Here is a 12454-nt window from a genome sequence, read left to right on the forward strand (position 1 = left end):
TCATAAAGCAATATCCTACGATCACAATTCTAGAAAAAAGAATTACTTATGGAATTTCCCAAAAGGGAAGGTCACCATAAGGAAGGATTAAAATAAGAAATCTTTTCATTCTAGATTTTTATCCTTAACCTCTAGTTTCTCAATAAAGCAAGTCACTGATTAGAAAATTAACAATTTGATCCAGTATGGATGATGTAACATAGCAAAATCTCTCAAAGGACATTAAATAGTTAGTAGTATCATCCTTATATTCAAAGGACAGTACATTCAGTTATTTTAATCTGGGCAGAAAAAAAGTCATAATATCTGCAGTAAAAGTCAGAGTCAAAGGACATTACCCAAAAATAAAACAGCCCTTTTCACCTCATATATTTTCACTGATTAAATATACTTTCTAAAATAATGAATGTGAATAGATGTGGGCAACTAAAAAGTACAATATACACTCGAGGGATTACTTGCATGTCATATTTCTTTTCTTTTTTTTTTTTTTTTTTTTTGAGGTATGCAGGCCTCTCACTGTTGTGGCCCCTCCCGTTGCGGAGCACAGGCTCCGGATGCACAGGCTCAGCGGCCATGGCTCATGGGCCCAGCTGCTCCGCGGCACGTGGGATCTTCCCAGACCTGGGCACAAACCCGTGTCCCCTGCATTGGCAGGCGGAGTCTCAACCACTGCGCCACCAGGGAAGCCCATGCTTCCCTGGTGTCATATTTCTTAAAATGTCATATTTCTTAAAATCCCATTTTAAGAAATGTATAGAAATCCCATTTGCTCCAGAGAAGATACCGAATAATATATATATTTTTATAATTACTAATATATATTCTTTTGTTTTGATTTAGAATTCTTGAGTTGACATGACTTTGACCTGGCTACCTTTCTAAAATTGCTCTCTCATTAGAAAAGTCAGGGTGATGTATCCTGATATGAAAAAGGGGGGTAAAGATCTATGCCTGTATAATATGGGGCCAGGATTTAGCAGAATTGCTATATTTTTTCCAAGGTTTTTCTTTCTACTTGCCTATATCAGTATATTCTTTTTCCCACAAGATGTTTTATTTGGTTTTTGATAATAAAAAAAACCCTATACTCCCTTATAAGACTATAACATATTATTATAGTCTCTCAGAAGAACAGGTTAAACATCAAACATAAAAAAGATAACAAAGAAAGTCTTGATGAACAATTAGTATTATATATTTGATATACAAAAAATCAAAACTTTACTACTACCTTTAGGGATTTTTTTGAAAAGCAAAAATCAAATCTTCATTTTTAATCGTGGTACTTTTACGGCAGCTTCTCCAACTTCTTTTGATATATCTGCTCCAAGAGGACATCTGCATCAAAATCAGACAAATCACATTATTTCAAATTATTTTACATTATTTGTTTACTGATCTGTTACTAGCTCTGCAAACTATCTGCTTAGAATTCTGACAAACAATATATGTATCTAGTGTATAACTGATTATATGTGATGGTGGTTCTTGAATCCATAAAAATACAATAGGACCTCAAACCAGAATAATGGGTGAAGGAAGGCTAGAAATCTAAATTGGACAATTTTTTAAAACCACTTTGAGGTATAACTGACATGTTAAAAGCTATACATATTTAATGCATACAATTCAATGAGTTTGGGGTTGAGATGTTTTTGAAAGAGTTCTCTCTCACATACTGTAAATAAATAAAAACTTGAAACAGAAAAAAATAACAAAAAGTTGCCTTATAATGCTCTACAAAACTAACAGGGTAAAAACAGTTTACCATACAAAGTCAGACCTGCATTTATTCCAACTTCAGAAATTCTCCAGGTTTCAAAAGCTAGCTTGCTCCTTTTCTACCTTCCTTTGTCACTGGTGGCAGGAGAGGTCTTAGATCCTACCCTCTTTCTCTGTTCTTCCTCAGTAAATACTTTTGGCCTCAGATTTCTGCTTTTGTACAATGTTGCCCTTTACAAAGCTTCAAATGGACCCCAACCTAAAAAAAGCCATCATCTCCAGCCTCAACACTGCCCACAAGAAGGCAGTGTTGGATCAGATGGTAGATTCTACCTGAGGCTAGGCCATCAACTTAAGGGATTCTTTCTACTAGTAGTTTAGTCACTACTAACTAAACTCTGTTCATTTATGATCAGCCTTAATAGTCTATGATTCACATAGGTATAGTTATGTACTAAAATGCTGAAAAGTTTAAAACAGCAGATGAAACACTGTTGAAAATAGAATTATGTTAGATTATGAAACATAATCATGCTTTACTGTTTTTACTATTCCAGAATTAGCTTAAGACCAGAACTTGATAACAAATTGAAAAACTGTGCTACTCCTAGGAACTTTGATTTGGGAGAGGAAATAAGGCTTGCAGAAAACAGCTATCTTTTGGCCATTTCTCAGCTGCCTGTGGAGAAGTATACTCACAACCCAGTCTCACACCTGAATGCTTTTTGCACATTTTCCTTAAGTTTCCAGCACGGCAGCTGATGCTGAGATGGTCCTAACACTGCAAAAGTCCAGGTCATGGACATGGTTTCCATTCTGGTCCCCAATGAGGGAATTCATCATCCTTACCCACTGCCTGTTTCTAACCTATGCTTTGTCAACATTTATATAATTTAAGCTATAACAAAAATATTTCTTATAGGGTATCTAACGCTTAGGTTAGATGAAAAAAATTAATGTACTCTTTCTTCAAGTACCACCAGAGTGTCAATGAAAACCTCAAATATAAAAGCAAAATCCAGGCTTTGACTTTTACAATGCAACTTGCATAAAGATTATGAATGGTACCACATACTTTGGCTCATAGCGGATGCCTTCTGTGCTGTGTAAAATGCCCAAGCCAGCACGCAATCTTTCAATACCGTTCCTAAATAAGAATCAATAAAAATAAAATAACTAGCCCAAGATTTAAAGGAAGAAAATTTAACATGATGAAATGGCAATTAATATTCACATAATTATGAGTGAAGCACAAGCATCCATGGCTTACCACGCAATCATAACGCCGTTGTCAGTGCACAGTCTGGGAGGAGGACACAACAAAGTGCATTGTGTTGCATCTGTCACGATTTCCAGAGCTTTTCGGATATGTAAGTTACTTGCAACGCCTCCAGATACAACCTGAAAAAGTTGAGAAAACCAAAATTAACAAATATCACACATGAATATGAGCTAAGCTGTGAGCTAAACCTGGGGAAATTACCAGCATTATACAATAAGACAATATCACATTTTGGTAGGTGGGTAATGAGCAAGTGATATATCTATATAATAAACATTTGCAAAGGAAACAAAAGTCACCAACAATTTCAATATTACCATATGATCACTTTCATTTTTGTATTTTCTTCTGACCCTTTTCTCATTACAATCATAGTACAGTATTTTAGACCCTGCAGTTTTCACTTATAAGCATTTTTTTCATTTTACTACATAATTCTTAAACTATTACCTTTGATATTTGTGTAATATTCCATTTTGTGAACCTACCATTTAAATATTTTTCTCTTTACAATTTTCCAAAGAATGAAGTTTAAGATACACAGGAAATTTATCAAGGCTTTTAAGCACATTTAAAGAGATTTCATCAAAGGAACATAAATCTGAAGGAAACAGCCTATTTTTCCTTCAATAATGACAGCAGTTATACTGCATTTTGTTTCATACTGTAAACCCTCTTTTAAATTCAGTAAGATGCAGCCTTGAACCTTTTTGCCACACAGGCTGTACAGATGTCCTATAAAGCTGCCAGGCCTGTACAGGGAATGGCTGTTAAAAGTTTTGTTTTGTTTTGTTTTTAATTATTTATTTATTTATTTATGGTTGCATTGGGTCTTCGTTGCTGCACGTGGGCTTTCTTTAGTTGCGGCGAGAGGTCTTCTCATTGCGGTGGCTTCTCTTGTTGCGAAGCACGGGCTCCAGGCGCGCGGGCTCAGTAGTTGTGGCTCATTGGATCTAGAGCACAGGCTCAGTAGTCGTGGTGCACGGGCTTAGCAGCTTTGTGGCATGTGGGATCTTCCCAGACCGAGGCTCGAACTCATGTCACCTGTGTTGGCAGGCGGATTCTTAACCACTGCACCACCAGGGAAATCCCAATGGCTGTTAGTTTTTATTCTACGTGATTTCATACTGTCTGGGATAGCATATGGCATAAAGATCTTTTCATCCTATGCTTAGGGTCAATTAATCTCTGGGAAGAAAAGTAACATACTATAAAGGATTACTACTATTCTGAAATTACAAAACTTACCAGTACTGCATTACTTTGACAAAACAAGTCTCTCTGCTTGCAAAATAGAATAGCACGATGTGTTCTTTTTGCAATGTGGCAGGCTACTGTGTGCTGTACTGCAGCAGCAATATCTGCAGCTGAAGACAGGATTTGCCCCTTCTCAATACCTGCAGGAATGAGCAGGTATTTTTAGGTACAATCCAGTATTACTTATTTGTCCAACTTTACTAATTAGAAATATACCTTCTTCTTTTTCCTTTTGCATTATCATCTTATCAATAATGTGACGAAGTCCAGAAAAAGAAAAGTCACAATTTTTAGCATGTTGCATGGGAGGTTTGAAATCAAAATGCAGTCTATTTCCCTGTTTGGCCAAATGTTCTATAGCCTTCCCACCACTCATGGTGGAGCACTCTGGATGTTTTATTAAAGAAAGTCTTCTTGCTACCTATCAAAAACAAACAAAAATTTTTGTAATGTCATGAAACTGTACATTTTGAAACCAGGGTGCAAAGGAAATGAATTTTACCCTGGGTGAATAAGACATGCAATACTTTTACAAACATGGACCAGAGCTGGTGGTCAGTCAAGACAGACAATCTTGCTGTTTCTGACAACCTGATCAATAGTGGCCAATCACTGCCTTCCTATCTACTTTTGCTCTTCTACTGGGGATGGAAAATAGGTTTGAAAATGACAATGACTGCTTAATGATGAACTTCAAAAATAAGAACCTGTCCTATTTCTTCCAATCATTTCAGCTGTTGGCAACAGGTTTTTTTTTTATAAGGCAGTAGGCTTTAAGATTCTAAAACAAAGGAAAAGAAATCTGCTTGTCAGTGGTGTCAGCAATTGTAACATTTAATAATAGAACTTTGTGCATCTTTAATGTCCTTATGTTATCTTTATATATCCTCTTTTTTCACTTTTTAAAGGTACATTACACTTCACAAAGCACTTTCTTTCATATATTATGTTATTTGATTAAAAAAAGTGTATATACAAACCATTTGAGCCTTTATATACTGATGTAAACCTCATATCATTTTATTCGGAATGGGTAAGAAGGGATCTTTTATAAAATTATGTACTACTCTTTTTTTGTTTACTACTGCACATAAGTTTTTTCAGTCTAATATTATTCAGAAATATTTAGATGAATAGCAGTAGTGTATCTATTACTATTTAGCTGAAATAGACACCTTAACAAAAAAGAATAGAGATATTAATTCTTAAATAATTACCTTGTCAAGCATGTCACCTGGCGCTATATCCAAAGACTTTCCAAGAAGCAGAAAATCTGAAACTCCTCTAACTAGTGCCAAAAGGCAATGACCTCCTGAAATCAAAAGAACTAAAAAAGGAAATTCTACTTTATTTGTCAACCTAATAGTAAGTGCATGAGCCTCCATATGATGAATGGGAATGAAGGGCTTTTTTAACTGGTCTACCAGTTGTAAGCTAAATGATAAGCCTACACCCAAGCTTAAAGCAAGTCCTGGTTTTATGGTAGTTGCAATTGCTGAGAGTTCACTTGGAGAGACTTTACTGGCAGAGAGAGCTTCTTGCACTATGCGTTGAATATTTTCTCTATGAAGCTGTTGAGCTACTGGAGGAATAATCCCACCTGTTCTGAAAGATATAAAAAAAACAGCTTTTTATAATTTTAAGATTATAAAAATAGAGAAAGAAAAAGTATATATTATAGCTGAAGGCATGTTTTCAAATTAACCATTATATAGCTAAACACATTAGTAAGTCAAGTATTTTCAAAGTATGTGTGCCTTATAATGTACAGTACATTATAAGAACTCACCATGCAGTGATTAAGGATGTTATTTAATGTCTCTAACTTTTCAAAACTGTATACAACAAACTCCTATGGATTTGTTTCTTGATAAATGAAACCACCAAAATAATTTTGAGAAGCATTCTAAGGAAGGAGTCTTGAATAAGGAAAGGACAGGATAAAACTGGATTTTAGGAAAATTAATCTATCTGACTGGAAGAAAAGAAATACAGAGAGAAACATGAAGACAGTTTTGTGAAGAAGACGAGTTTATTTTTAAACACACTGCACTTGAGCTCATGGTAGGACAGCAGACAGCTTGAAATCCTGAAATAAAGTTTGGGAATCCAGTGTTTAATTGGATTGGTAATTTTGATTTTTGGTCCATATAGGACAAGCAGTGGATGACCACTCCAAATGTCAAGAATAAAGAATTAGAAGGCAAAGTTGTTAGCAAAAAATTAGCCAGCATGTGACTGATCAGAAAGGCAGAGCAAAAATATAGAGGGTCTGCAAGATGTACCTCTAATCTCAAAAGAAAACCCTTCAAATATTGATGTTGTAAGATCTATATACATGGCATTCAATGAATATTTAATAGTTAAAATATGTACTGTGTCAGTCAATGAGGGCAATATTTAAAAGAAATGATCTTATTTCAACACATCCATAATATAATACCATTTTCCTTAATTCTTCAAAGTGACTTTTTCTCCTATATTCCTCAATTCTGTTAATGGCATCAATAACCTCCTAATCACTTGGGTTTCCAGGCTTATCTTTATCTCCTTTCTTTCCCTTACTTTCCACATTTAATTAAGTTTATCACCATTGATAAGGTCAGCACTGTCCCACTGCCACCACCAAGTTCGAAAAGCTCTCATTAACTCAGTCTATTCAAAGCCTTGTAACTGTACTTCCCTAGATACATTCTCTGATCCTTGGAATTGTTCTGTATGGTGTTGCCAGAGAAAAAGCACAGTGCTGACCTCATCACTCACCTACTCAAAAGCTTTTACTTTCTTGGAATTTGGGAGACTTTAAATCCAAATCCTCTCCCTCCTACTCATTTCTTCCTCCTCCCACTTGCCTACTCCCCTTCCTTTCTGTGCCTCTTCTATGTATTATCTTCTAAGGATTATACTAAGCATCAGAGACAGAAGACATGAATAAGACCATGGCTTTATTCTCAAAGAATTAATTATGATTAATAAAATCATTAATTAATAATCAAATAATAATTTGTAGACAGTATGGAAAGTGGATGATTAAAGAACAAAGCTAATAAAGAGACAGTGAAACCATTTAGCCTCAAGACTGGAGCCAAGAGTCCAGGCAAGAGACAATAAGGTCTTGAACTAAGTGGAAAGTGGGAGGAAAAGTTTCAAGAAATATTTGGGAGGTAGATTTACTATGACTAGGTGACTGATTTGGGTACAGAGTGGTGAGGGAGAAGTCAAGATTGTCCTTCAGGTCTCTGGCTTGAAAGAAAGAACTCCTCTTCCAAGCAATCCTCTATTATTGCACTTTCCATGCTGTTTTACAATGACCTATTTACCTATCTGCCTTCTTCACTTTATAGTAGTAAGAGAAGTACTATTGTTACTAGTAATAGGTAGGTTTTTTTGAGCCCTTGCTATTTGTCAAGACTGCACTAAATGCTTTAAAAGAATTCACATTTAACCTTCACAACAATATTATAAGCTGGTTGTCATTATTATCCCTATTTCACAGATAAGGACACTAACATAGAAAATGGTGCAAGGTCTCAAAACTAGTCAGTGGCTGAACCAGAATGTAAACCACTTTATATGGTAAGCTGCTCAGAGGAAAGGATCATATATATGTACCCACAGTGCCTCAGATGCTGCCTTGCAATTGTAGGTATTCAATAAATAATGAGATGCGCTGAGGAGATGGTACCAAATAGTTTATTTGCCTATATATTCCTCTCAAGTGACTCACGTACTAGCTAAACTAAGTGTTTGCCCAGTACTTTCTCACCTCTTTGCCTTTGCCAGTGATGCTCTCTCAGCCTACAATATTCTTTCCATCCTCTTTCATTGAAGGCCTAACTATCTCTCAAGGCCACTGACCCCTGCAACATGTCAGGTGCTATGCTGGGCACTAGGCATAGTGTAGTGGTTAATACAGACGCAGCCCCTGTCACCATGGAGCTGAGAGTCTATTGGGGGAAAGACTGTACATAAGTAAACAAACATAAAAATTATGAAAAGAATTATGAGGAAAATATGCAGGATATGGTATATAGAATAAACAGGGTGGCAGTACCTAATTTAGATTAAGTAGTTAGGGTAGGCCTTTCTGTGCAGCTAACATTAACATGTTCAAATGTCCAATACACCCCAAAATAATGAAAGAACTGTAAAACTGAGGCATGGTAATAAGTTACTGTCTGCACTACTTCTTTGATACTCACTTTATGCTGCCTTGCACTGCTAACTTTCCTTGTAGGTCTACATACCATGTCTCAAAGATTAGGTTAAGCTTCTTAAAGGCAAGGACTTGCTAGTATTTCACTGTGTCTTATTAAGACCTAACACAGTCCCTTTCATATAATACGTAACCATCAGAGGCCTACTCTGCCTCTTCACGTATACTATTTCTAATATCCTGTATTATTTCTGTTATGCACCCCACAATCCTATAAGATAGACATTATCTTTCCCATTTTATGGATGTGAAAACAGAATCAGAGAGGATCAGGAACTTCCCAAGTCAGAGCCAATACCAATCACTAATTCATGATTCACACACAGGTTTGTGATCTCAAAACACCAAACCTTTTCACTATTCAGATGTTGTAAATTAATGGCTTGACGGCATATCTGAACTGTATGGTATTTTAATATATTTGAATTACCTACTAATTTTTAAAATCTGGGAGATATTACCATAACATTCTGGATTTCCATTTTCTCTTGAAAATTCTGATAATCAAATAACATAAGGCCTACATTCTTGCATGGCAACAACTGGCTGGAGCTGAGTAGTGACCTCCTATAGATATTTTCCACATTATACCCAGCCCACCTATTTATGTAACCTGCCTGGTGGCCCTCTGGAAAAATCTGAGTTTATAAACCTGGCACCATTCTGTGCTTTAATACAACAGTATATTGTTATTTAAGTACCAATATGAATTATATGTGTAAATGTGAATAGGATTTTCTTTTGCAGTGATTAACACAGGCTAGAGGTCAGGTCATACTTTCCTAGGACTTCAGTTGAGACCATGAAACATAACAGGTGGACGAAAGAGAAAAAGGCATGAGGGGAAATCATGGATAAATATTGGAGTTTAGCTTCTTTTTGGCAACAGGATTAGCTAAGGCTGGGACCTTATTGTGGAGCTCCTTAAAAGCCAGGTTGAGGGGTTTAAGGTTTTCTATGGCAGTTATTAGAAACTTTTGCATGAAAGAAGAAATTAGTTCTTAAAATTTAACTTTTGTATGTAATAAATAAAAAAAAAAATTATTTCATTTTATTTTTCCAAAAAAAAGTGGAAACTACCAAGATAATGTCTACTCACTTTAAATGAACTTCGGTTTGGGAATGTATTGCTTCTCCCAAAACATTTCCGGTTTCATCCACCACAGCAGCTGCTGTATCATCACAACTGGTTTCAATTCCCAAAACTAGTTTATGAAGAAATCGTTTTCCAGGATGAAAATTAAAACTTCTTAGAAATTCATACATATTCCTTTTTGATGGTTTAGAAAAAACTCCTGCTGTCTTATTCAATATTAGCATATTTACTGTATAGATAATTCCTGGAAAAGAATTAAAGAAACAAACTATTATTTGGAACTGACATTAGCCACTAGCCCATTCAGTAAAGCAAAATTCCAAAAACTCGGTTTATTTTTCAATATATAGTTTTATAAAAATTTAGGAAAGGTTTGTAAAAGTCAGCAAAAAAATTTTAGTCTGTAGAAATCTGTTAATATAAATAACAGTATGAATGAATATAATGCTCTTTAAGAGGGAAAACGGGAAGTTAGATATAAAATTTTTATTATTACTATTACTTGCATGCTGTTCTTACCAAATATTGATTATTCTTTATAAAACAGCTAATGTTACAGTACAACAGCTGCATGGATAGTCTTTTGAAAAGTGTTATTCATTTTTTATAGCTAAAATTAAGACAAAATGTGGTTTAAAAAAAATCAATAAGGGCAAAATGGAACTGATGAAAATCAATGCATTCCATTTCCTAGAAACACCTTTCAAAAGAAAAATTTAATCATTTGGTCGGAAAACAATAGTTCACATAAAACACAAAGTAAGATTTAGTCGTCTAAGTTTAGAAACAAGTGTTCTCATAAAGCTCATCTTTTTGCCTGAGCGGCCATGGCTCACGGGCCTAGCCGCTCCGCGACATGTGGGATCTTCGCGGACCGGGGCACGAACCCGTGTCCCCTGCATCGGCAGGCGGACTCTCAACCACTGCGCCACCAGGGAAGCCCTCATAAAGCTCATTTTAAAAGAGCATCTCAACTAAAACGACCGTAACCTAATACCTATTTTATCCATTAATTACAATTGTTTGAATTAAATCTCCATTTTTGCCACAGGTTTATCATAATAGGGATCTCCCCAAATCTTCTTTGCCCCCAATAACAGCAGTCCATCATTAAAGCACCCTGATTTTTTCACACTGCCAAATATCTAGTCTCATGCCTCCCAAATCACCTGTTCTAGAACCTTCTAGATATTTAAGTAGGCTCTTTCCCTATCACACTAATGGACAAAATGGAAAAAAATAAAAGAGCGAATATTGGAACTTTTATTGTTCCACAGGAGCAGAGGGCATCCAGGGATTAGAGATAAGCGACCTATTCACAGAGGACCCCTGCAGAGGATGCAGCCCCAACAGACGCGCCACGAGAAATTAGACTTATAGTCACTAAATCCAGCCAAGGAGGCTTGTGCGAAGCCCTCCTCGTTCGGGCCAGGAAGGATCCCAAGCGAACCCTGGGCACTTGGCCAGCGCTGGTCTCTGTCTGCTCTAAGGCGAAGGACTCTGACTGGAACCGCTTTTCCAGGCGCGCGAAAGCATCAGTGGAGAGACGGCTGAGCTGTTTCACCCACCTTCCTCGTGAACAACAGTAACTAGTACTCGTCTACTTTCCGCAGCAAAGCCGATCGACCGCCCTTTCCTAGGTGCAAGGAAGCCCGAACCTGTCGCCCCGGAAGTGATGTCATCAACACGGAGCCCGCGTCCCGTCGCCAGGGTCAGCTGGTATTCTCCTAGAAGGCGTCACTCTTCGAGTAAATATAAGCACAGAGGCGCTCATTCCCCAGATCGTGCGCTCAAGCAATTCTCCCAGATTTGTAGGTAAGAATTCTATAAGGTCACACGGCTAGTGACTGATCTAGTGGAGACCGAGCACAGATTCGACTACATAACATTTAGTTCTAAACACTATACTACGTTAAAAGAAAAAAAATTTTTGCCTTAGGCTGGAATTTGGACACCACTGAGAGAAAAGTATGACTTTGCTTACTCTGGAGGTAAAGTATGTACGTCAGCATAGTATGTACCTCCTTGTACCTCTTGTACCTCCTTCAGTCTTCTTTTGTTTTTATTTGTATGTGAACTTGTTACCATTTGAATAGATTTATCCCAATCTGTTTTTCTTCCCTGCTAGGCGTTAAGATTTTACTGAACAAGGACTTTATAAATGCAAGGTTGGACAGGGCTGGCACATGTATCTGCGCCTTGCATGCTGTGAAGTTCTTGGTATGAGGTAGGGAAGTCACAGTTATGGTCTAGTGGCACATGTGTAATTCATGATTTCCAGATATGTAAATTTATAATTATCAGGACATCAGTAAGAATTTTTAAGGTAGAACTTAGGTTTATCAAAAATTTCATTTATGTGACAATAACTATAATTAACAATAAAGTGGCACTTACTATGTGCCAGGCACTGTTGCAGATTAATTAATCCTCACAACAATCGCATGAAGTAGTTACTGTCCTCATTTTGCAGATGAGACAACTGGACCATAGAGTTTGGGTGATTTGCAGATTACACAGCTTGTAAGTGCAGAGCTAGTATTAGAAGTCAGGCCATCTGCTCTGGAGTCTGTTTTCAAACTGACAGAAGATTAAATAGTTCATATTTTCCCTAGGATGTGTTGTTGACCCAAAAGAGGAAAAAAGAAAACTTAAGACCTAAAGGTTAAGAAAAAGTAGTCATCCTGATTGCATATGATAGGTCAGGAGTTATTTTCTTATACACTGTGATCTATTCTGAACATAAAATCATTCCTGTCTGGCATTGTTTTTCTTGCAACTTTAATTACTTTGTTCCAGTACTCTCCTGTGCTGTCAAGAGTTATCCCTGTTGCGTTTGGTAGTATCAATAGTAGAATCCTTAACTGGGCACTCTTGG

The 12454-nt window shown here is 36.6% G+C and overlaps 1 protein-coding gene across 2 annotated transcripts; it reads right to left on the bottom strand.

Annotated features, from left to right (window-relative positions):
- Positions 1-1182: 1182 nt before the first annotated feature.
- On the bottom strand, positions 1183-11257 carry OSGEPL1 (O-sialoglycoprotein endopeptidase like 1). 2 transcript variants are annotated; one of them, XM_065880645.1, is made up of 9 exons: positions 11145-11202; positions 9580-9820; positions 7439-7600; positions 5482-5869; positions 4481-4685; positions 4256-4404; positions 2996-3126; positions 2801-2872; positions 1183-1341 (listed from the first exon to the last, which is right to left on the bottom strand). In XM_065880645.1, exons 4-9 carry the CDS (start codon positions 5647-5649, stop codon positions 1263-1265), a joined length of 804 nt encoding a protein of 267 aa, XP_065736717.1. In that variant the 5' UTR covers positions 5650-5869; positions 7439-7600; positions 9580-9820; positions 11145-11202; the 3' UTR covers positions 1183-1262. The 2 variants fall into 2 exon arrangements, with proteins under 2 accessions (XP_065736717.1, XP_065736716.1); XM_065880644.1 differs by lacking the exon at positions 7439-7600 and having other exon boundaries at positions 11145-11257.
- Positions 11258-12454: the final 1197 nt, after the last annotated feature.

Source organism: Phocoena phocoena, chromosome 7 (genome assembly GCF_963924675.1).
Source record: "Phocoena phocoena chromosome 7, mPhoPho1.1, whole genome shotgun sequence".
In the NCBI taxonomy this organism is placed as follows: Eukaryota; Metazoa; Chordata; class Mammalia; order Artiodactyla; family Phocoenidae; genus Phocoena; species Phocoena phocoena.

Bases quoted from the DNA above. Each gene is read 5' to 3' on its own strand.
- OSGEPL1 (XM_065880644.1), bottom strand. From the start codon at position 9,800: ATGCTAATATTGAATAAGACAGCAGGAGTTTTTTCTAAACCATCAAAA. The intron at 4,686-5,481 runs GTAATTATTTAA...TGTTTTTGATAG, and splicing joins CAGGTGACATGCTTGACAAG to GTAGCAAGAAGACTTTCTTT. The intron at 1,342-2,800 runs GTATGTGGTACC...ATTTTGATGCAG, and splicing joins GGCATCCGCTATGAGCCAAA to ATGTCCTCTTGGAGCAGATA.